General features: G+C 37.7%; 1 protein-coding gene across 1 annotated transcript in view; it reads right to left on the bottom strand.

Moving 5' to 3' along the window:
- IL1RAPL1 (interleukin 1 receptor accessory protein like 1) overlaps positions 1-24,544 on the bottom strand; it is a 1,419,608-nt gene that overhangs the window by 302,797 nt on the left and 1,092,267 nt on the right. The window contains exon 6 of the mRNA XM_058291789.2: positions 3,867-3,941. Coding sequence (XP_058147772.1) covers positions 3,867-3,941 — 75 coding nt within the window. The remainder of the gene's footprint in view (positions 1-3,866; positions 3,942-24,544) is intronic.

Here is a 24,544-nt window from a genome sequence, read left to right as displayed (position 1 = left end):
GAATTTCCTTTTAGGAATCTGTTCTATTGAAATAGTTATAAATTCAGGGGAAAATGTAGAGGTAAAGATGTTCACAGCATTATTATTTGTGATCATTTAAATGGTAAAGATACAAATGTCCAGAAATATATATGAAGCTACAGGACAGTCACATGAATATCATGCAGCCATTAAAAGGATGTTTTCTGAAAATATTTAATAGGAGCAGAATGTATTTACAGTACAAAGTACAGGAAAGAAGATTCCTTTCTGATACCCATTGGGTGGGCATGCAGCGGTGGCTCACTGTGATCTCACTGGGTTCTCCCCCATGTAGCTGCCACTGCCACTTACTCTTGTCAGCATACTTGCTTCCCCAAAACTTCCACCAGTACCTGTATCATTTTAATAAGAGACCAAAATTTAAATAAAGTAATTACCATATCTTGTAGAGTAATCAGTGATAATGTTCAGTACATTCTGAGTTGTAAAATATAGTGTTTCACCAGATCAAGGGTAAGATGGATTTATACTCTTTGAAGGTCTGGGTAGATTCTCTGATCTGGAAGGTTCTGGAAATAGGCTCCTGGCCGTAACAGGAAGGCTACAACTCTGACTGACATCCTCAGAGACCAGGTCCCACACTACAATGGCGTCAGCTTTTTTATTCCCTTGACTACAGTCTCTTGAAAGGACTAAGTCAGGCTGACCTCCTGGATTGACCTTGAGAACTGCACAGTGTGATTTCTTGGCTTTTTGCCCAAGAAATTGTTGTCCATATATTTGCTGATGCCTAGGAGTTATTTAAAAGGGGACAGGGTTCTTTTATTCACATTCATAACTAACAGAGATACCACTTAAAATGGAAATGCCAGGCTTTGACCACATATTGACTGAAACTCAAACCCAGCAATTTACATATTTTACATGAATTTAGGTACCATTATATTTATTTTTTCCTAAAATACTTAGCTTTTAAGTGTCCTTTGTCCCTACAATGAAACAGTTTTAAATGAGCACTATCAGACCCTTTCCAGTATTGAGAGGATAAAGGAATTGGAAGAAAAGGACCTAAGGAATGCTAAAAGGGAAAGGGAGGAATGGCTAGCAAAGGGCAGAGGAAAGGGAATTTAGAGATGAAGACAACTCTGTGTACTTCAGGATTGCATCAAGGTTCATTCCTGATAAACTTTATATATTTGTGAACAAACTGGAGAACTGATGGATTTATGGTTATGAGGGTCAGTTGCATGTGTGTGTAACTCAGCCAGGATGCTCAAGAAGGTACCAAGGTGCTTAACGAAGATGTTCAAGGCAAGTATGAGCTCAGCTTTGCATAACTGCTGATGAATTTTCATATAATGTGACTCATAAAGGAGTTTTATAATCCTCTCAGGTCAATTTAGGAACAGCTGGAGGCAGATCCCTGAGCTCACGGTCAGTGAAATTCTGTTGGGGATTCTCACCTACTCGTAAGAGTAGGGACCACTTTCAGGTTTCCCATCACTAGCCAAGGCTACCATCATTACACCCCCCATAACTTTCCACTCAGTCTTCCTTTCTTAGGATTTGATATCCTATTTTGGGCTTGTTAAAATTGATAGCTCTTTCAAATCAGGAATTTAATTAAAAGTAAATCCCCAAAGAAGAGAAAAATAAAAGTACACATGATAAAAAATAAATATATTTTAGTCATCTCAAGTCTTTTTTCTGTCTTCAATGTTCTTTCCTATTTTTCCTTACCCTTTCTGACCCGCTGTTCATCTACTCCAATAGCATTGCAGAAACAGCACTAGCAAATAAACTGTTGCCCAAAGATTCAAGGATTAAGGTTAAATTTCTCCAACTAGGGAATGATTTAGCCTATATATGGAGAACTGGAATCAGGAAACAAAACAAAACAAAACAAAAGTCATTTAAAAGAATCCCATGTTGACATCTCCAGTTTACTGGGTGGTCAACAGCTCTTGTTCCTTTTGGCAGTGAAAATGAAACGAGTTTATTAGAGTATTTCCTGGAGTATTTTGATAACAGACAGGCTCAATTTCTTCAGATGAATATACAGTGAAGCCTTTCAATGTATATAAGATATTTCAAATTTTCAGTTTGATTTGGTCAGTCTTTACAATTTGTTCAAGAAAAGTAATGTTTAAAGAAAGCTTTACAAATTTTTTAGTCTACTTTGTAAAACTAAGGAGTAGAGAATAATCTGACCTTTTCCAAGTCCAGGGATGATAAAGAGAAACCCAAATTGTTATCAAATAAATAGATATAAATAATTTCATGTTCCCTATGTTTATTACAGAGAAGAGGTAATATAAAGCTCCTCCTTGACCCTCCATGTGTATAGTTTTGCATAAGTACTGAGAAATACATTTTCCTAAGAGTTATTACAAGGTGTATACAAGCATGGCCACTTATTATCATTTATATTTCAAAATTCCATTAGAAAGCAGCAATAAAATATAACATGTCTCCATATACCACAGTATGAGTGAATGGTTTGATACAGTTTTAGTGTATCCGCTTGTTTTGTATTAGCAGTGCATTAATTCTACTTGTCTTCCACGTCAAAAAAACAACCATCATAGTACTACTGGCATGTACATAAAATCAATTCAAAGAGCTTGAATTTGCCACTAAAGTAGCATATTAAGACCCTGACTTGTACAAATCTTGCATATGTTCATGCCTCAAACTTAGCAAATAAATGTATATCCAGTGTTAGAAATCCATTGACTATAATTTATAGACTCTAAAATCATTATATCTTATTGTACATAACTTTGGATATTTGATTAGCAAAGGTCATCATGTCTATCATTTTCATTTGGAAAATGGATTTGTAATTTTGATCCACATTCTCACTATAGGGACAATAACAACACTGGTAACTTAAAGAGATGAACTAGTGATTCTTTTTTAGTTTTACATAGTAAATGCCTTTTTACCAACAAATGGCTTATGTAGGAAGAAATTCCATAAGAAACATCAATATATGGTTTAAATTTCACTTTTTATTATTTTTTATATCTATATTTATATCTCCAGTATTTCTATATATCTATACTTACAGCTCTATATTAAATTGATATATTTCATATCAAGCCACTAAAATAATTTTCTGCTAAAGTATACTATATATAAATATATACTAAATTTAAAATCAAACTAAACCTAAGAGAATATAATTGAATGTACTATATACATTCATAATGAAGAGAGGAACTTTTCTGTAATTTGATATAACAAATATCACTAAATAAGGCTCAGAAATTCTAGACTTACCTTTAAGATAAGTATTTTGGAATCCAAGTTTGGGGACAACTACATGCTTTTATCAGAGTATATATTGTCCATGGTCTCTTGTCCCTAACTTATTAGTCCCTTAACCAAATACTACTCACTCACATTTTAATAGTTCATTATCCATAACTTAGCTAACGTAATGTACATTATACTTGCTTAGATAAAAATGAATTTTCACCCAAATGATGACATTTATTGTAATGAATCTGTACTCTTTTTTTCAAATTTTCAGAAATTTTGTTTTTATGTATTAATGGATTTTACAAGTCAAACAATTCCAGAATGACTTTTTTAAAACCAATTCAAGAATTATAAGACTGCAATATAATACTATCTCTAAAACCTTCTTAAAAGCACCTAAATAAAACATGAACATTTACATCCATATGTCCCATTTGTTCCAAATACATGTGCTGCAGGAGATGGAATGAACTATGTATTTTGGCTTTTTCTAATTTTGTTCCTTTTAAACACACATGGGCTTAGTTCAGGATATTACATCAGGTTACAATCTAGGCTTATTAGCTGTCTGAATGTACTGAGAAAACTGTATTAAGTAGAATTAGAGAGTTACTCACCCAGCTGGGTCTCCTGAATTGTCAATTTACTTTCCAGAGGATACAAAAGCTTGGGTGGCTTATCAGTCAGAGGGGCTGAAAATAAAAATAACACAGAGATTATTGTTAAGGTGCATGAATGGAAGGATGGAATATAGTTTATTTTCCATAATATTTTTCATTTTCAAAGTAGTGTGTCAAAGCACTATAGCAAGTAATGACTTACATATTGCATGTAGTACCTTCAGGCAAGCTGAAAAGCCATTACATTGTACATGAGTGAAATATAATACTTCCTAGGTCACAGCGGCATGATACTGTTGAATTACACAATCGGGATTGGTCAGTCCTTAAGAACACCAGGCATTTTCTTTTTTAAGGGGTGCTCTAAATTTTCTCTGTGTTAAAACCAAATGATATAGGCGGCGGGCTTGGCCCAGTGGTTAAGGCGTCTGTCTACCACATGGGAGGTCCCCGGTTCAAACCCCGGGCCTGCTTGACCCGTGTGGAGCTGGCCCATGCGCAGTGCTGAGGCACGCAAGGAGTGCCGAGCCACGCAGGGGTGTCCCTGAATAGGGGAGCCCCACGCACAAGGAGTGCGCCCCATAAGGAGAGCTGCCCAGCACAAAAGGAAGTGCAGCTTGCCCAGGAATGGCGCCGCCCACACGGAGAGCTGACACACAAGATGACACAATGAAAAGAAACACAGATTCCCATGCCACTGACGACAACAGAAGCGGACAAAGAAGACTCAGCAAATAGACACAGAGAACAGACAACTGGGGTGTGGAGAGCGGGGGGAGGGAGAAAAATAAATACATAAATAAACCTTTTTTAAAAATGATATATGTAGCATATATTTCAATGGTTATTTTTGCTTAATGGTGTTTCATATTTAACATCATTCCTATTTTTCATATCCTGAATCCCACTGCCTCAAACCCATAACCATAGTAATTACTTTAAGTATTTCTTACATACATGTCCTCCAAATGGGGTAGCAATGTAGCATTAAATTAGCACAGATATAACATGTTTCAACTCACATATAAGAAATTTTCTTGTGAGAAAATATATTTAAAGGATACTTTGCATTTAATCAAAACCCTTATTACTATTATCAATTACATTTTATAGTATTTATTGCTAACTTGCATTATATACTTTCCTTGATTTTAAGCTTCTACACATTTCTGCTCTGTGCTCTCATCAACTTATTCATTACTGGCCTACCAATCTAAGAGTTTGTTCTTCAGCACCTTGAAGATCGGCCTCCCATTGTATACTTCATTCCTAGCTAAAGGAGACTATCTGGACTAGAGACAAATACTCAGTTCTCCTTACTTAAAGCCCCTGCCCTCTTCGTATCGAATTGCCCAGGTCCCTTGAAACCAGCCATTGCAACTTCCACTCTGTATCAAGTATAGAAATGATCAATTAAGGGTTGCTGAACAAAATGTTCTCACTTCAAGGGCTGCCTTCCTTCCTTGCCAGGATGAAATGTCTGCTTAGTTGATAACTGAAAGGCTGATCTAGAGAGCAGGGCCAGGAGTTGTCCTCATCACCAGAGGATTCAAGAATTCAAGCTGCTTTAGCAGTTTGCCCCAATCTCTGATTAACAAAACATACGTCAATGCAAAGGGAAGATGTACCACAAGTCAGAAAAACAGGGATGTGTTTCGAGAGTCCCAGTTTGGGAGACCGACCTAACATAGAATTGACTGCCCTTGTTCATAATGAATTGAAAGCATTCTTTATTCATCTTCATTACTCTTTAATGGGGATGGGATGAGATCCATCGATTTGGGATTCTTCCCACATATTTGATATCACTTTGTGATTAACCTTAAATAGTTTTATTTCTTGCCTAAAGTGACTGTAACAGGTTTTTACTCTCCTACAAGCCAAATATTCAGTTTATTCATGATATGTTGGCAAAAAAGTTTGCCATTAATAGGTTAGAAGTCACATTTCTTAGACTGGTTATGAAATGATTTTGGTGAACTTCAAAAGCAACTTTGGTATCAAAATAACTGGTTGATTCAGTAAATTATCTCAGTTAATCAATTTTTGTAATCATATCATTACAAGAAGACAGCTCAATAGTTTGCTAGAAAGGAGGTGAGAGAAATGTCCCCTGTTCAAACACATCCTAAACTGGTTTGTGGTAAGAGGGGAAAAAAAAGATCTGTAGAGAAAGATAATAAAATCCATATGTAGCATAACTGTTCAGAAATTTAAAATGCTATGTGGAGTTTTAAAAAAATTTATTGAAGTATATCACTCATACATAAACATACCTGAAAAATAAGTGTATAGTAATAATTGTGAACTTACAAAACAAACATATAGAACATCATATAGGGCTCTCACACCTCACCCTACCACCAATATCTTGCATTGTTGTGAAACATTTTTAACTAATGATTAAAGAACATTGTAAAAATCTTACTACTAACCAAAGTATCTTACATTTGGTGCATTTTCCCCCAAAACCATCCTATTATTTTTTAAATATCATTTATACATGAATATACAAAAACATTAAGTGTATAGTAAAAGTGAACTTACAAAGCAACACATGCATAATATACAGAGGATCCATACATCAACCCACCACCAATACCTTGCACTGTTATGAGACAGTTGTTACAAAATACCAAAGAAAAGCATCAAAAGCTTACTACTAACTATAGTTGTTATATTACATTTTCCCCTAACCTACCCTATTATTATTTTTAAAATATATATTTATGACAGAAGTTGTAAAATTACAAAACAATCATGCACATTTGCAGAATTCCCATACAACACCCCTCTATCAACACACCAAACCATGGTGGAACATTTGTTACAGATTATAAGATTATATCATCTGATTATTACCAGGTTCATAGGCACATTTAGCACCCTTGTCCCATACTCTCCCATTATCAACACAGTACATCTTCGGCATAGATGCATGAATATTACAGTATTACTGTTAACCAGTGTCCATAGGTCACTCCAGATGTAATTTTCCCATGCTTCTCCACATTCCCACCACCCTGCAATAGTGATGAACATCTGTTGTAGCTCACAAAGGACACTCTTGCATCTGTACCACCAACCACTATTCTCATCCACCTCTGGGTTTACAGTGTTCTTTAGTCCCTAGATTATTCTCTAGCTTTCTGTCAATTGACATTTACATCCCTAGACTATCCTTTTCAGCCACATTCCCATTTATAAAGCAGCTGTTACTCACTATAATGTATTACTATCAACTCGATTTATTTCCACACTTTTATAGTAAAGTTAATTAAAATTTCTACATACATTAAGCATCAGCAGTCCATTTCAGTCCTCCTCTTATCTCCCTTAAGAATCCACCACCTACCACCAGGTCTTGAAGATATTTTCCAACATTTTCTTCTAGAAGCTTTATGGTTTTTGCTTTTATAGTGAGGGTTTTGTTCCATTTAGAGTTAATTTTTGTATAAAGTGTGAGATAGAGATCCTCTTTCCTTTTGACTATGGATATCCAGTTCCCTCAGAACCATTGGTTGAATGGGCAGTTCTGCCTGAGCTGGGTGGGTATGACAGGCTTGGCAAAAATTACCTGACGTGAGATGAGATGGTCTGTTTCTGAACCATCAATTTGGTTCCATTAGTCTATGTGTCTGTCTTTATGCCAGTAGCATGCTGTTTTTACCACTGTAGCTAAGTGATATTTAAAATCCAGAAGTGAGAGTCCTCCAGCTTCACTTTTCCTTTTTAAGAGTTTCTAGCTATACAGGACCCATTATCCTTCCAAATAAATTGGATAGTCATGCTTTCCCTTTATTTTTAAAATGCTGGTGGAATTTTTATTGGGATTGCATTGAATCTGTATATCAATTTGAGTAGAATTGACATCTTAATGATATTTAATCTTCAAACCCATGAGCATGGAATGTTCTTCCAATTATTTAGGTCTTTTTTGATTTAACAGTGAGGTGTAGTATTCTTAACACAAGATCTTTACATCATTGAGCGAGTTTATTCCTAAATATTTGGTTTTTACCTAAAATATTTTATTTTTACCACTCTTTTTGACACTTTTAGTTACTTTTATTGATATAATCTTCATTTCTAGACTCTCTTCCAAGCCTCTCTCTCCTATCTTTTCCTTTTCAGGCTCTAGCACACCCTTTAGCATTTCCTGAAAAGTCTGTCTCTTGGTTACAAACTCTCTCATTTTCTGTTTATCTGTGAATATTCTAAACTTGCCCTCAGTTTTGAAAGACAATCTTCCAAGAGGTAAGATTCTTGGCTAGAAGTTTTTCTCTTGCAGTATCTTAAATCTATCAGACCACTGTCTTCTTGCCTCCGTGGTTTCTGATGTGAAATCAGCACTTAATCTTGTTGGGTATCCCTTATATGTTATGCATTGCTTTTCTCTTGCTGCTCTCAGAATTCTCTCTTGTCTTTGACATTTCACAGTCTGATTGGTTTGTGTCTTGGTGATGGTCTATTCAGATTTATTCAGATGGGATGTGGATATGTATGTCATTCAATAAGGTTGGGAAATTTTCTACCATTATTTCTTCAAAGATTCCTCCTGCCCTTTCCCTTCTTGTCTCCTTCTGGGACACTCGTGACACATATGTTTGTACATCTCTGGCTGTCGTTTAGTTCCCTGAGACCTTGTTCAATTTTTTCCATTCTTTTATTCTTCTGTTCTTTGTATGTTTACTTTCAGAGGCCATTTATTCAAACTCAACAATCCTTTCTTCTGCCTCCTCAAATCTGCTATTACATGGTTCCCATATTTTTAAAATTTCATTGATTGTACCTTTCATTCCCTTAAGATCTGCTATTTTTCTATGTATGCTTTCAAATTCTTCTCTGTGCTCATCTAACATCTTAATATCCTTAATCTCTTTAGCCATCTCATTGATTTATTAAGGAGGTTTGTTTAAACATCTATGATTAGTTGCCTCAACTCCTTTATGTCATCTGAAGGCTTATCTCGTTCCTTTAACTGGACCATATATTCCTGTTTCTTGGTGTGGATTGTAAATTTTTGTTGGTTTCTTAGCATCTTGCCTACTAGATGTATTTATTCTGGGTGCAGGTTATCTCTTTATTTTAGGCTTTTTTGCCCTTTCACCCTTTCTGGTTGTGTAGTAGGAGTCAAGGATGTAGTTGGTGTTGTAAGCTCTGGAGGCTCAAGCTGCCCTCATTGCCCCAGGGACCAATGAAGCTTCTCCCAATTTTCTCCTTTGTCAGGGGTAGGGACAGAATCACAGCTGTGTGGAATATAATCCAAGTCATGCAGGCCAAGACTCTAGCTGCCCGGAGAGACTAATGAAGCTTCAAGCCCCTTTCTCGTGGCCTGGCCTGGGATAGACCTGCAGGTTTGAGCAGCAATCTATGCTGTGCAGGTCTAAAATGACCGCAGTTGCCCCAGTAGACTTCTGACTATTCAGTCTGTGCCTGTCAAATGTACCTGTAGTTACCTGGAGAGGCTGGTACAAGGCCTGCCAGCTTTCTCCCTGTTAGAGGAGGGGCTGAAGCTTTGGCTAGGGCTGCAGGCCTATCTGGGTGAAAGAAGCCGATAGGGATCTTAGTCAAAGAAGCCAGTCCCTATTGTCACTGTGATTTTCAGTCAGCCTGGCTTCCCCTCATTCTGAGGGCAGAGTTAAAATAGTGGCTACCGGCCTCTTTCTGACTTGGACTGGTTCAAACTTTAGTTGTTCTTAGGGTTATACTTTAGCCAGCTGAATTTACCATTCAGTAGCTAAAATCATTAGCCAACTGTCTCTTTCTCCCCTGTTTTTGGGAAGTGGAGCTTCCAAATCTAGCTGCAGAACAGCTCCCGAGGTGGCTTGTGCTGCCAGTGGAGGATGTGCACTGGCTTCAAGGGAGTGGAGTGCTCTACTTACAAATCTTTTCTGCAGATGGGCAGTCTCCTCTTCCATTCTTTCAAAGATGTTGCTGGTTGCTCTTCTGGTCTCCTGGAGCCCCCAAACAGGTACTTTAGATCGCTCTTGGTGATTACTAACTTCCCTGTAGCCTGAGCTGAGCCTAGGAGCTCCTTACTCTGCTGCCATCTTGCTGGTTGTCTCACTATGTGGTTTTATACTATATTTCTCCACTCACCCCAAGACAGTCTTATGAATATTTCATGTGACAAACTCTAAATTAGTAGAGGGATTCTTTGAAGTTAAGTCATGGAATCATAAAATGTTAGAACGGGAGAGAATGCATGTGCTTATCAAGGTGTTTAACTTTGTTCCCTAAGGTCCTAGGATTTCCAAATTGCCCCTGTGGCCTGGTGAAATGAAGATGGGAATAAGGGGTGGCCCACTAGATTTGGCTCCATGTTCCCCACTCCTCTTTGACAAAAATAGCTCTGCTATGATTTATCTGATGGCTCAGTAGTTCATCCAAGAATGACCCAACAAATTCAATTCACTTCACCTCACCTCACCTGATATTTACTGAGCACTGTAATGTGCCAGGCATACTGATGGAAATTTGAACTATCAGCATGAGCCTCATATCTGGTTTCTGCCTGTACTATATCTTACAGTGGTCTGCGGTTAAAAATATAACACAAATTTTAAAAATTCTGGGCTGATTCAACTCCCTTGTTTTAGAAATAGAGGATTCTCTTTAGAAAAATAATAACTGACTTGCCAAAAGTAATAGAACAAATTCAAGCTAGAGTCCTTGCCAGATCCCTGCTTCCTAATTCTTTGTTACATGGTCCTTGAAAATTCTGTTGAGCAACTACTGCATAACTCTGTGCAAAGTTTTCCCTCAAGGTGTGTGCAATCTCCTGAGAGAGCAAAAATGTGCAACTAAATGACTTTAATCAAGAGCAGAGTGTTCTTGTAGTGCAGTCGGTCAGCTATGTATATATTATGCTATGACAGGTATCAGTCAAGCACCTTTCTTTAATGAGTTGCCTTGCCAAATCAACCTTGAAAAAAGTGAATGGAAACATCCAGAAATAACAACCGTTGATTTTCTATACTGGCAAGATTACTATGAAAAAGAGGTGGCTGTTAAAACTGAGCTGTAGCCCAGCTCCACAGCATTTGGAGGTGACCAACTTTGCTGCAACAAGGGAAGGACATGCACTGAATTGCCCATTATTTGAACATGTCTGACACATTATAGTGCTTAATAAATATTAGCTGAATTCAATTGACAGAGGACAGAACTGGAAAAAAAATGTAGGGATGGTATAACCAATGAAAATGAAAACGTACAAATAAACCCTCTATTTTCTGCATGGCCAAAAGTGGGACTGGAAGAAATTCAACCAAAAAAAAAGAAAGAAATAGAAAATACAAAAGTTATTAGCACCAGACCATGATTAGACCAACTGCCATCTTACTGTCAAGAGAACAACTTGCCTTTTGAAGACTCTCTCTCTCTCTCTCTCTCTCTCTTACACACGCACACAATCAATGGAAAGGCAAAGAACTTCTGACAATAGAAACATGAACTACAGGGTGATTTTAAATTTTAATCATTTTTGTCTATAAAAAAACAAAAGAAAGATAGTGGAGACATGTCTCTCACTCATCATATAATAAATATTGCTATATATCCAACAAGAGACGTATTTTCAAGCTTTCCTTTATTCCTCAGAATATCCTATTTCACTTATCGCTAATACTTTGGGATTGGCAACATTTTTCCTTTCTGTCACAAATAATTGTGGTGACTCACAACAGAGTCATAAAGCCTCAGAAGCCTAAAAGAGAGAGGAGTGACAAAGCAATTAAGCAGAGAGTTGCAGGGAGAGCAGTTTATGAATAAACTAACCAAGCTATACAAGATAACCTTGATTTAAAAGTCATGTCAAGGTGACCGAGCAAATACTCCCAAGGACATAACTCTTAATAGATCTATCAAAATGTATGTATTCACAAATTCAAGAAGTTAATTTGACTAGCTTGGATACTTAATATTTCATTCATGTAGTTGGAAAAGTGATGCATGCTTATAATGCAAAGAAAACAAATACATTTCTCTATTCATTCACTCAACAAATATTTTTAAACATCTCTTCTCTGCCAGACACTCTTCTAGGTAGGGGGTTGTATTAGTCAGTGAAAGGGGTGCTGGTGCAAAATATCAGAAATTGGTTGGTTTTTATAAAGGGTATTTATTTGGGGTAAGAGCTTACAGATACCAGGCCATAAGCATAAGTTACTTCCCTCACCAAAGTCTATTTTCACGTGTTGGAGCAAGGTGGCTGCTGATAACTACAAGGGATCAGGCTTCCTGGGTTCCTCCCTTCAAGGATCTTGCTTCTCTCTGGGTTCAGGGTTCCTCTCTTCCTGGGGCTTGCTTCTCTTTCTTCTGTGAGCTTACTTCCCAAGGCTCCAGATTAAGTCTTCAGCATCAAACTCCAGCATCAAAACTCGAACATCAAAACCCCTCAACTCTGTCCTTTGCCATGCCTTTTACCTGTGAGTACCCACCCACCAAGGGGTGGGGACTCAACACCCTAATGACGTGGCCCAATCAAAGCCGTAATTATAATTTAATCACACTCGGGTACAGATCAGATTACAAACATACACCAATATCTATTTTTGGAATTCACAATTATATCAAACTGCTACAGAGGTGTGACAGTGAAAAAGAAGAAACTTACTTCTTCACAGAGCTTGTTTTCCAGAGAGGGACATAGAAAACAAACATGTAAAGGAATAGATGGATAATGTATTGTTAGTTGATTATAAGTACAGAAAGAAGGAAGGAAGGAAAGAAAGAGAAAGAAAGAAATAAAGGAAGAGAAAGAGAGAAAGAGAAAAAAAAGAGAAAAAGAAAGAGAGAGAAAGGCACTAAGGAGATGGAAACTAATTCAGGTGCTATTTTATTTTATCTTTTTTTTTTAATGTTACATTAAAAAAATATGAGGCCCCCACCCCCTTCACCCCACTCCTCCCCCCATAAAAACAACCTCCTCCATCATCATGAGACATTCATTGCACTTGGTGAATACATCTCTGAGCACCGCTGCACCTCATGGTCAATGGTCCACACCATAGCCCACACTCTCCCACGTTCCATCCAGTGGGCCATGGGAGGACATACAATGTCTGGTAACTGTCCCTGCAGCACCACCCAGGACAACTCCAAGTCCTGAAAACGCTCCCACATCACATCTCTTCCTCCCACTCCCTACCCCCAGCAGCCACCATGGACACTTTCTCCACACCAATGCCACATTTTCTTCAATTACTAATTACAATAGTTCATGAATAGAATATCAGTAAGTCCACTTTAATCCATACTCTATTCCTCCATCCTGTGGACCCTAGAATGGTTGTGTTCACTCCACATCTATATCAAGAGGGGGCTTAGATTCCACAAGGATGCTGGATGCAATTCTTCTGCTTTCAGTTGTAGGCACTCTTGGCTCCCTGGTGTGGTGGTTGACCTTCTTCACCTCCAGGTTAGCTGAGTGGGGTAAGTCCAATAAACCAGAGTGTAGGAGTTGCAAGTCTGTTGAGGCTCAGGGCCTAGCTATCACATGATCAGTCCAGAGATGCAGGTCCCGTCGGTATACACTTAACCCCAGCACCAACTACTGATACGGTAAAAGTAACAGGAGAGGCTTGTGAACAAAGATCACATCTGAGTCCAGCTCCATCACACAGAAACACAAACTCTAAAGTAGGGCCAACTGACATGGCACTGAACTCCATCTGCCATGACCACAGAACCTGTGGGTCTCTGTAGCCCTCAGAAGAACCAATACCTGAGGTTGTATCTATTTTATCTGTCTCTGGGACTCTGCTGAGGTGTGCGTAAGGGCAACCCCTCTGATAACCTCCCAGCTCTTTTTGGAGACTCATAGCCATATAAACTCATTTGTCCTTTCCATTTCCCCCTTTTATTCAGGTCAAAAAGCATTTTTAACCCCTATTATATGTAGACTGAGATATTCTGCTGGTCTGAGTTGACCCTTTTATTCAAGGTCATTTTCTAGTTACATCATCAGCTGGTACTTGATAGTAATCCCTCAGCTCCAGGGAGGCTCATCCCTGGGAGTCATGTCCCACACTGGGGGGAAGGCAACACATTTACATGCTGAGTTTGGCTTCGAGACTGGCCACATTTGAGCAATATGGAGGCTCTCAGGAGGTAACTCTTAGGCACCCTGCAGCTCAGGTGCTATTTTAGACAAGGTTGTCAGGGAAGTTTGCTTTGCAGATCATTTGAAACATACCTGTGTGAAGGGGGAAATGAGCCAGGTGAATACCTGAAGGAAGAGCACGCCAGATAGAGGGAACAGCACGTGCAAAGGCACTGAGGTGGGAGTGTACTTGGCATCGTTGCAGGATAGAAGTAAAGGCCATTGTGACTGGACTGCCCTAAGGCAAGAGTAAAAATGAATCCAGAGACTGTCATGTGACAGTTGAATCAGGGCCTTGTAGAATATGGAAGGGACTCGGGTTTTATTCAAAGTATAGTGAGAGTGCCCTGGAGGGTTTTGAGGAGACAGGTTGTAACCTTTCTATACCAGAAATACCAGTCTGGTGTTTTGGTGTTTGTGCCTGGGAGGATGGCATGGTGTGAAGCCACAAGAATAGAGGTAGGGATGCCAGTTCAAGGTTACTGAAGCAGTCCACTGAGATGAGGTGGCACCATGATGTTGGTGATGGAAATGGCTGGATTTTTTCCTCTATGTATCTATTTGGTAGATAGATCTAACAAGAATTACTAATAAGCTGGATATAGAATGCAAATGAAAAGCATTAGGAGTTAAGGGGGATTCTCAATTTTGAATTTCAGAAAATATGGAATGGAGGCGCCATTTAATGATATGGGGGTGGATCAAGAGAGGAACCCAGAGACTCAGTCTTCTGAATCAATTCGGTTACCTTCCATAGAGGACAGCAAGTTTTACTATTAATCATTGATTTATATTTTGCAAGGTCAAGCCATAGACTGATAGTTCATCTTCTAATGATCCCCTCAAAGAACTGAAAAAATGGTCCAAATCAAGTTTCAAATTTCAGGCTTATGGTTTATTCATTTATTATGAGATATACTTTGGCTAACCTCTATTTTCTATTACATTTACATAATTCATAAGAAAAATGTACATCCCAAATGTTATTTTTTGACTAAGAGAATCAATGCCATACTTATCCAAGATATTAGGAACAATTCTCTAGTACTCTGGTTTATGGGTATGTGGAACATATTCAATTGGCAAGTTGAATATCATTATGTCTAATTCGGTATTTTTATTATTTGTTTAAAAAATATTTACAATGAAGTACAGTGTTCTAACATAGGAGTGATAAAACTTATATTAAATAACTTTCCAAAATCTTCACAAACCTCCAGGTAATATAAACAATGAAAAGGCTATATTGACTAATAATTCTTTTTAAAATAGTATCACTCAAGAATACTTCACCGGTTATCAGAGGGGTCACCCTTATGCACACCTCAGCAGAGTCCCAGAGACAGATAAAGTAGATACAACCCCAGGTATGGGTTCTTCTGAGGGCTACAGAGACCCATAGGTTCTATGGTCATGGCAGATGGAGTTCAGTGCCATGTCAGTTGGCCCTACTTTAGAGTTTGTGTTTCTGTGTGATGGAGCTGGACTCAGATGTGATCTTTTTTCACAAGCCTTTCCTGTCACTTTACCAGAATTGTAGTTGGTGCTGGGGTTTAATATATACCCAGGGGATCTGAATCTCTGGACTGACCATATGATAGGCAGGCCTGGGCCTCAACAGACTTCAACTCCTACACTCTGGTTTATTGGACTTATCCCACTCAGCTAACCTGGAGGTGAAGAAGGTCAACGACCACAACATGGAGCCAAGAGTGCCTACAACTGAAAGGAGGAGGATTGCATCCAGCATCCATGCTGAATCTAAGCCTCCTCTTGATATAGATGTGGAATGGACACAACCAATCCAAGGTCCACAGGATGGAAGAATAGAGTATGGATTAGAGTGGACTTGCTGATATTCTATCCATGAACTCCTGTGATTAGTAATAGAAGGAAATGTGGCATTGGTGTGGAGAAAGTGGCCATGGTGGGGAATGGGTGGGGGAATGGGAGGAAGAGATGAGATGTGGAGGCATTTTCGGGATTTGGAGCTGTCCTGGGTGATGCTGCAGGGACAATTACTGGACATTGTATGTCCTCCCAAGGCCCACTGGATGGAACGTGGGAGAGTGTGGGCTATGATGTGGACCATTGACCATGAGGTGCAGCGGTGCTCAGAGATGTATTCACCAAATGCAATGAATGTCTAATGATGATGGAGGAGAATGTTGCTATAGGGGGAAGGAGTGGGTGAGGGGGGGTATATGGGGACCTCATATATTTTGAATGTAATATTATTAAAATGAAAAAGACAAAAAAAATCAATGCCATACTTAGAAGTCTAATATATTACTGTCTTTTACAAAGATGCAGTGTTCCTTTTCTTACCAAAATTATGTGTTACTATATATATATATATATGTGTGTGTATCCTTGTGTTCTTTTTTTAAATAAATCCACTTCTGTAATTAGAAGAAAAGAATACTACAGGAAAAGTTGATCAGTATGGTGCTAATGCTAGGGCTCAGGTTTTCTGCTCATTGTCACCCTTCTACAGTTGTCTCTTAAACCCCAGTTTCTATTATCTGCAGACCTGCCAGCCTCACCTGGACTCATGGCAAATCTGGGAACTGTTTTAATCACCTCCTAAACCCTGGTTCTGACCCTATGTGCTGAGAAAGACATGGAGAGCCAATAAAAGAGAGAGTGGGTAGACACAGAGTAAATAAAGGTGGTTTTAACATTTCAAAATTTCATTTTGAAAACAACTGCCCTAGTGCATTTCACATAAACATTATGGAGATGAATTCTGACTGATTGCATCACTGATTTCAACCATTTAAAATAAATTTGCATGTGCAGTCAAAATTAAAGCAAAAACAAATGGTGAGGAAAAGGAAACAATACATAATTATTGAGAGAAATTAGGGTGAACCCTAGGAAAAGGATGCTGATTGATGTAATAGCTATAATCAAGTAGGTGAGTGTGCCAACTACTGTTTTCACTATTGTTGACAGGCAAGAAAAAAACTGCCACCAATTAGCTCCTAAGGACAATAGTCAATTCGAAGAAATTAGATGTCCTGTGAGGAATGTGTCTTTTCTGTAACAATGAAAAAGTACACAAAATTATCACAGCATATCATTTTTTCTTTTTTTCTTAGCAAATAAGAGATCTTCAAAAATGAAGTACAATAAATTCAAGGCTATTTGGAAATGCTTATTAAAAGAAAATTGTGTAATGGACTAAAGGCATCATATTACTACTGAAAGCCAGAAAATTTTTAATTCTCTGCTTGGCTTGGGATATCATAATGCATTACATTTCCATGGTATAGTATAGGGTTATTTAATGGCATTCCAGATTGTATTGGGTTAGTATACCAATGGTTGTACTTCAATGTAGAAGAAATTTCAATTTCTTGGCTTTCTGTTCATGACACAGAATCCTGCACAATTGCTCACTGGTATAGTTCTATGGCAGGGGTTCTCAACTGGAGTTGCCACAACTTGGGCAGCGGTGCTACTGGCAACTCATGGATAGAGACCAGGGATGCTGCTAAATTTCGTGAAATGCACAGGACAGCCTCTCAACAAGAATTAGCAGGTCCCAATGTCAATAGTGATGAGGTAGAGAAATCCTGCTCTATGTTAAACATACATTATATAATGGTTTTATTATCTGTATTTTAAGCCTGAATTGGGCTCAGAAGATGTAATCATGCCCCTTCATGGGAAGCTTAGGACAAGACTAATGAAGGTATGAGAGTGGTGGGCTGACAGCCATGTAGAGAACAGAGACCCAGATTTTGATTGATCTGGGAACCTCCTCAGGGTAGCCAGGAGGTGATGGGGACAAATCCCAGCAGAAACAAGTCTGAGACAAAGCGACTTGGATCATAAGTGAAGCCCTCAAAATTTAACATTAAGTAAAAAATGTTATCAGAGGGCTCAGTATGTAAAACAAAATTAAAAGATGAGTATGATTCAATAGGATGTGATGTAAGTATGGGAGTAGGGGAGTGAGGCACAAAGAGAAATGAATCATAACAATGATACAAAGTATACAACCTGTCTATTGAATATTTACTGTGTACCAATCCTTTGCATAAATTATCTCACTTAAGTCCCACAAAAAAAAGTCAACCCTTCTGATACCTCATATTACTGATATTACATATTAAACGGAGGCTGCTAGTTTAACAGCTTGCTCCAGGTCCCAAAGCTAGAGTTGGGGATGCAATACACCTGAGTGTACCTTCAGTCATTTCACTGTTATCATAAACAATGTCAGGTAGCCAATGCTGATTTTTATTTTGTGCTTGTCAAAAGCTGTGTGGGTAAGGCTGATTGTTCTAAATGCATAAGATGCAGGAAACAAAAAAACCTCAGATAATACATAAGAATATAAAAGAGAAATAGAAAACCCGAGTTATCTAATTTAGCAAAATAAAGGGACAGAGGGGTAGGTACAGGCCACATCTGGAATATCTCCATCTGGGATTTAAAGATTTATGTACTGTATAAGGATGAGATGACACACAATACTAATTGTTGTTACCAACATTATTGACAGATGTAGGAAATGGCAGGAGGATATCAAAAAACCCAACATATTTTACATCAAGGATGACTTTTTCTTCTGTTTTTAAATTATGGGCTCCGGTAATAGAAAGGTAGGATGGAAGGAAGGCATAAAGGATCGAAAATGAAACTTGGATTTGTCCTGTACATCATGTAGATGAGCAGCCAACAAAATTTACATATGAGGATGCTCGAAAGGCAAAACACTTCAGAAACCTGGCAATTTCCCACCCTCCCCACACACCCACCCTTTTTGGTACTATTCCATTCACAGGTAGTAACATGATCAGTAGAACTGAACAATAGAAAATGATAGCAAGCCTGTAATAGGATCTCATGGTTTATTTGACAAACACAGCAATTTCTAGCCTAATTATATAAATTATGAAATATATCCTGTAAAGCCCTGAAAGATCATTGTGTGGCCATTCTATACTGTCAATGCAGATGTGACTGAAGATAGAACTCTGTCAGAGTGGCAGTGCATTTGGAACTGCTTCCGCATTTCCAAGCATAAATTATGCATATTTTTCTGGCCCTAGTAGGCTATAGGAAAAAAAGAAAAAAAGAAAAATTTCACCAGTGGCCCATGCTGCTAGTTGTCCGAGAGAGTTTTCACCTAGAATTTGACTTTTAATTTATATTAGAATGAAACCTATTTGGTAAGCACATATAGGGGTGATGCATATGTACTAAATTTTCTCCCAAGTTCCAGATAAAAATGTTCTATTATCTACGGGACACATTGGATTAGATGTTCTATCAGTAGTAAAAATATAAATGTGTTTGTGGGGGTGGGCTGCTGGTGGGAGGAGGGGATGGTGAGTCCCAAAGTGAGCTGTTATTATGTAATATCCTTATCTACAAGTCAGCTCCCCCTTTTGACTTGACCTTGCTAACAAATAGCTTTTCCATTCTCCCTATAGCACAGGTATGATATCTGACAGCCAGCCTTGGTTTCTCCTCGATACCCCTCCACATACACACACAGACAAGTCAGGTACAAATTCTAGTTTATTTTATAGCTTAGATGTCTCTAACACCTGCCTGTTTTTCTTTGTTCTAAATACTGCCAGCCAAGATCAGGTCCACAACTGTACTATTTGCAATAATCTAACATATGTGGTAGTTTACTTTCACATCTCTATGCTTTTCTTTATGCTTTCTTTTCACCCCACGACTACTTTCCTGTCAAATTTCTGTTGACTATTAGAATGGACTGACTGATATTCTACTATGGAACTATTGTGATTAGTAATGGAAGAAATTGAAGCATTGATGTGGAGAAAGTGGGCATGGTAGCTGCTGAGCATAGGGAGAGGGAAGAAGAGATATGATGTGGGGGCATTTTCAGGACTTGGAGTTGTCCTGGGTGGTACCGCAGGGACAGATGCTGGACATTGTATGTCCTGCCATGGCCCACTGGGTGGACTGGGGGAAAGTGTAGACTACAATGTAAACCATTATCCATGTGGTGCAGCAGTGCTCCAAAATGTATTCACCAAATGCAATGAATGTGCCATGATGATGAAAGAGGTTGTTGATGTGGGAGGAGTGGGGTGAGGGGGGTGGGGAGTATATGGGGACCTCTTATATTTTTTGAATGTAACATTTTTTAAAAAAAGAGAAAAAACACAAACAAATTTCTATTGACTAAGATCCATTTTGTTACTCGCTGCTTCAGGAAGACTTTTGCTACCTTCATAATCAGATGCGACTGTTTTTTCACCTGAAAATTCACAAAACACTTGGCTTAGCTCTCAAGACATTTATCCAACTGTATTATCATTATTATAAGAATATTTTCTTTTTCTCCTACTAAACTATAAGCAACTTCATTGATTATGCTTCTTGCTGGGTCTAATAAGGTGTCTTGAACAGAAAATGAATTTAGCAACTATTTGTTACATGTATTATGTTTGATTTTATCATTCACTAAGCTAGTTTAAGTTTTAAACTCTCAATAGGGAGTAAACAATGAATGAATGGGGTTTGGAGTTGGAGAGGCATGTCTGGGGTAAAATCCTGGATAGGCAAAGTTGATGGCAATTCCCTCATGAGATATGAGATGCTTTTGAAATGATAGTAAAGGCTAATAAATTATTTATCTCCACGAGAACTAAAATTATAAAGTCAAAGGAAGGCATCAGCTAGGAAGTAATTTCCAATTTCTGGTAGACAAAGCTATTGGAAGCATGGGGACTGATGAAACGGGGTGGAGGAAGCTGAAGCCTGGGCTATCATGGAATGGACCACAGGCAAGGAGGAGGCCACGAAGCATTTACAGAACCCGGTACAGGCTTACTACTTAGAAAGTTCAGCAATTACAGGGTCATGGGAGAGATGTGAGGCCAAAAGGAGAAGAATTAATTGAGCGCCCATATAAAGGAGTAACCTACTCTTTCTCCTGCCAAACCCCACAGGAAGAAGGACCACCACAGAAGCCTTGATCCCCTGTCCAAATAACTAAAAAATAAGAGGATTTGCTCTAAAGACATAAAACAAACAAACAAAAAAAAAAACAACTAACTTATCTGTTGCCGAATAGCAGGAGCATTCCCGAACTACAAAAATAATTCTCATGTATTATAAAACACACTGTAGATCTATTTTCATAGCAAAAGTTCCTATACTATTCTTGCTCAGCTATTCTGCAAGTTATTTGCAATCACTGAACACATTATTTTACTAAAAAAAAAGGTAGGCTAAAATGGCTAAAAGCAATTTTTTTTGGTAAGTGACAGTATTGAAGAGACCTAGCCAGGGATTTAAAACAAAGTGAACCACATAATATCTCTATTTATCACTGAAGGTTGACACAACACACTGCACTTAATTTTATAGACAAACTATTAAGTTTGCATGTTGTTGGCTGGAACTCTCAGCACAAACTTAAGTTTTGTAAGGCAAAAGAACATAAATATAAGATTGCAAACAAACATGTACGTAGTAACAATTCATGCTTATATCATATTTTTGGGGTATGCAGTTACTTTATCTCATTTGAGCATCAGTTTTCATTTCCCCAAAATGGCCAGTCATTGAGAATGGAAACCAGGATTTGAACCCACATCATCTGACTTTAATGACAATGTCTTTCATTGGCTCTCATAGCAGAACTCTTCAATACAAGACTTGATCACACCATACAATTTGACGCTCTCATTACGAGAGTAGACAGTAAAATGGTAGGCATTTCACAAATTCCATTTTCATTGTTACTGAAGGAAACATAAACCTTAATAAGCATGTTCTCCACTGAACTCGAGGTTTATAAATATAAATCAAAATTTTTGAATTTTTAGTAATTGATGGAAATATTACATATATCCTTTGGAATGACATTTCATAGCAGCACAAACTTTTTTCTTCATATTTGCATAAAAATTTGGAAATATAAAATTATCCAGATAATTCTACTATAAACTAAACTGTACTTTCCAATTAAACCATTGGTGGACAGCTTCTTATGGTGCAATAATAGCACATTTGTAATATGGCTATTTAACTTTTTCTTTTGCTTCAACTTTCTTGACCTCTTTCGATGATGAGGCTATACTGGGAGATGGCACACGTCACGTCAATAGTCTTTGAATGTCAGCTAACTTATGCATAGTTGGAAATCTGAAACCCCAATATAATACTAATATAAATATTGTGCCTTAAATGGTAGGCTGTCTGCGATATTTCGATGGTATTATTGCTTAAAGAAACATACTTACAAATAAATAGCTACCATCCAGTTTTCCTTCCCATCTTCCCTTCCTCCCTTCATTACTTGATTCCTTTCTTATCTCCCTTCCTTCCATTCCTCTCTCCATACATCTTGTCTTTCCTTCCACCCTTCCTTCCTTCCCAAGAAATGTATCTGGAAAGCAGAGTGTTTTCTCTATCCTGTATACAGTGAAAAAAAACCAGAGCCCTAAATTCTGATTCATTTATTTATTAAACAAATGGAAAAGCTATAACTCACTTGCCTAGATCTTCATCATTTCCCCCTTTAAAACCAATTGTTCTCATTTGTCCAATCAATACTGCTGCAAATTATCTTTCCCACAGAAGCTGTTTTATAAAAAGTATTATTTAACAAAAAATAACCTCCCACCAAAGAGGAGTGTAAGCAACTTCAAATCTAAAGGCTTACTAAAGGGTTCCTATGGTGCTTTTCTATTGTTTCATCAAATGGAAGGCTATCACAATTATTGCAAGTCATTAAAAACATGGCTACTACCGAAAAAAAGAAAAGAAACCCAAGAAAGAAAAGCATGCCTAGGAGGAATAATATCAGGCACCCTTTAAATAAAACTTGCTATTGAAATCTAATTATATTGCGAATGCTGTTATATTACTTTTGCTCTCAGCACATAGCCAGAATTACTTGGCAGCAAATGGAGGTTAGTCATTTTAAATATTTTCTTTGCAGTGATGCAGGAATGCAACTGCAAATTTGTTCTTATTTACACTGAATACCACTCAAAAGAAAAGAAAAAGCAAAATAAAACACAAAACCCATTACAAACAACAACATAAAATGTTCATAAGTACTGAAACTGGGTAATGGATACATGTGGTTTCACCCTAATTTTGTATATGTTTGAAACTGTCCATAATAAAAATAATTCTTTTTAAATGAGCCAGTACCCTGGATTTCAGTGCCCTGAAAACTTCGGGGTTTGGTAAACTTTTAAGTGTTAAATGTAGTCTGAGCACGGACACACATACACATATGTCCATATACTGAAGTTTAAACAGCAAATTTAGCGCCAAGCTTATAACAAGAAATGACATTAAATTGAATTGCATCTGTGCCAGCTCAAAAGCAATACTACAGGTCTATTTGCTCAGCAAAATTTGTTTCTATTATATTTTCACATTTTCTTTGTTTATGATAAATATAGCAAAGGCATCTGGCTTTAGGAAAAAAGAAAACAAAACACTAGCACAATTTATCAATTAACTGCTACTGAGCTACAAATTACTCCCAAAGCTTAGTGGCTTAAATAGCCATTTATTATTGCTCAGGAGTCTATAAGATGTTGGGAGTTTCAGCCCATCTGTAGTTCAGGCATTGTGGCTCTGCTCCTCTTGTCTGGGCTTGCCTCACACCTCTCACAGTTTAGCAAGCTAAGGCTTTTATTTAGTAACCTACAGTGAATCAATGGAGATTTGTAAGCAGGGAAGTAACATGATCCAATGTGAAATGTTTTCAAGCTCCTTTAAAGTCTGGAACTAGTCTCGAGCTGCTCTGCTTCAAACGCTGAATATTCTTTCATTTCCAGGGTTCAACATTCTCTTGGCCTTTTGGAACTCCTCTGCTTTGCTCCTTCTGGAATGCAGTATCTCTCCTTCTTAAATCCTAACTCATCCTTTCATAACCACTACAGATGTCAATTCTTAGGATAAAGTTTCCAGACTCCTTCCTGAGCTCTGAAACATGACAGCTTCACCTCTGTTCAACCTTGAAGAGGCCAGCTTGCAACTTTTCCTTCTATATAGATGACTCCCCCTTGAGACTGTAAACTCACTGTGAAGAGAGATTATGGTGTTTTTTATTTTTAACCTTTATGACATCAGATAGAGGCTCAAAAATTTTTTTGTGGAATGACCAGTTAAGAGAAAATTTAGTTGTATTTTATGTGTTCTAGTTTAAAGGGCAGTAATTGCATGATGCCTTTTTTCCTAAAGATTTGTATTAAAAATGGTCGATTAGGCGAACAGATGTAGCTCAACTGGTTGAGCACCTGCTTCCTACGTATGAGGTCCTGGGTACCTCCTTAAAAAAAAAAAACTAACTTAAAAAAAAAACCCTGTTCATTAAAAATATATTTTGATGATGGCTAGTGGGATAAGATTCAGTTATTTTAGAAAACTTGCTCATCTAGAAAATATACTACATGAATCCAGAAGAATAACTACTAATGCCCATGGCAAAATATTAAGTATCAGCTATTTATATTTTTATATGAGAAATATGTATCCTTTGAATGATTCATCACCAGGAATTAGTATATTCAGCTATTTCATTCATCTCTGGAGAAAAGTT

Source organism: Dasypus novemcinctus, chromosome X (assembly GCF_030445035.2).
Source record: "Dasypus novemcinctus isolate mDasNov1 chromosome X, mDasNov1.1.hap2, whole genome shotgun sequence".
Lineage (NCBI taxonomy): Eukaryota > Metazoa > Chordata > Mammalia > Cingulata > Dasypodidae > Dasypus > Dasypus novemcinctus.
Note: the sequence above shows the minus strand (reverse complement) of the source record. Positions and strands in the feature narration are given on the sequence as shown.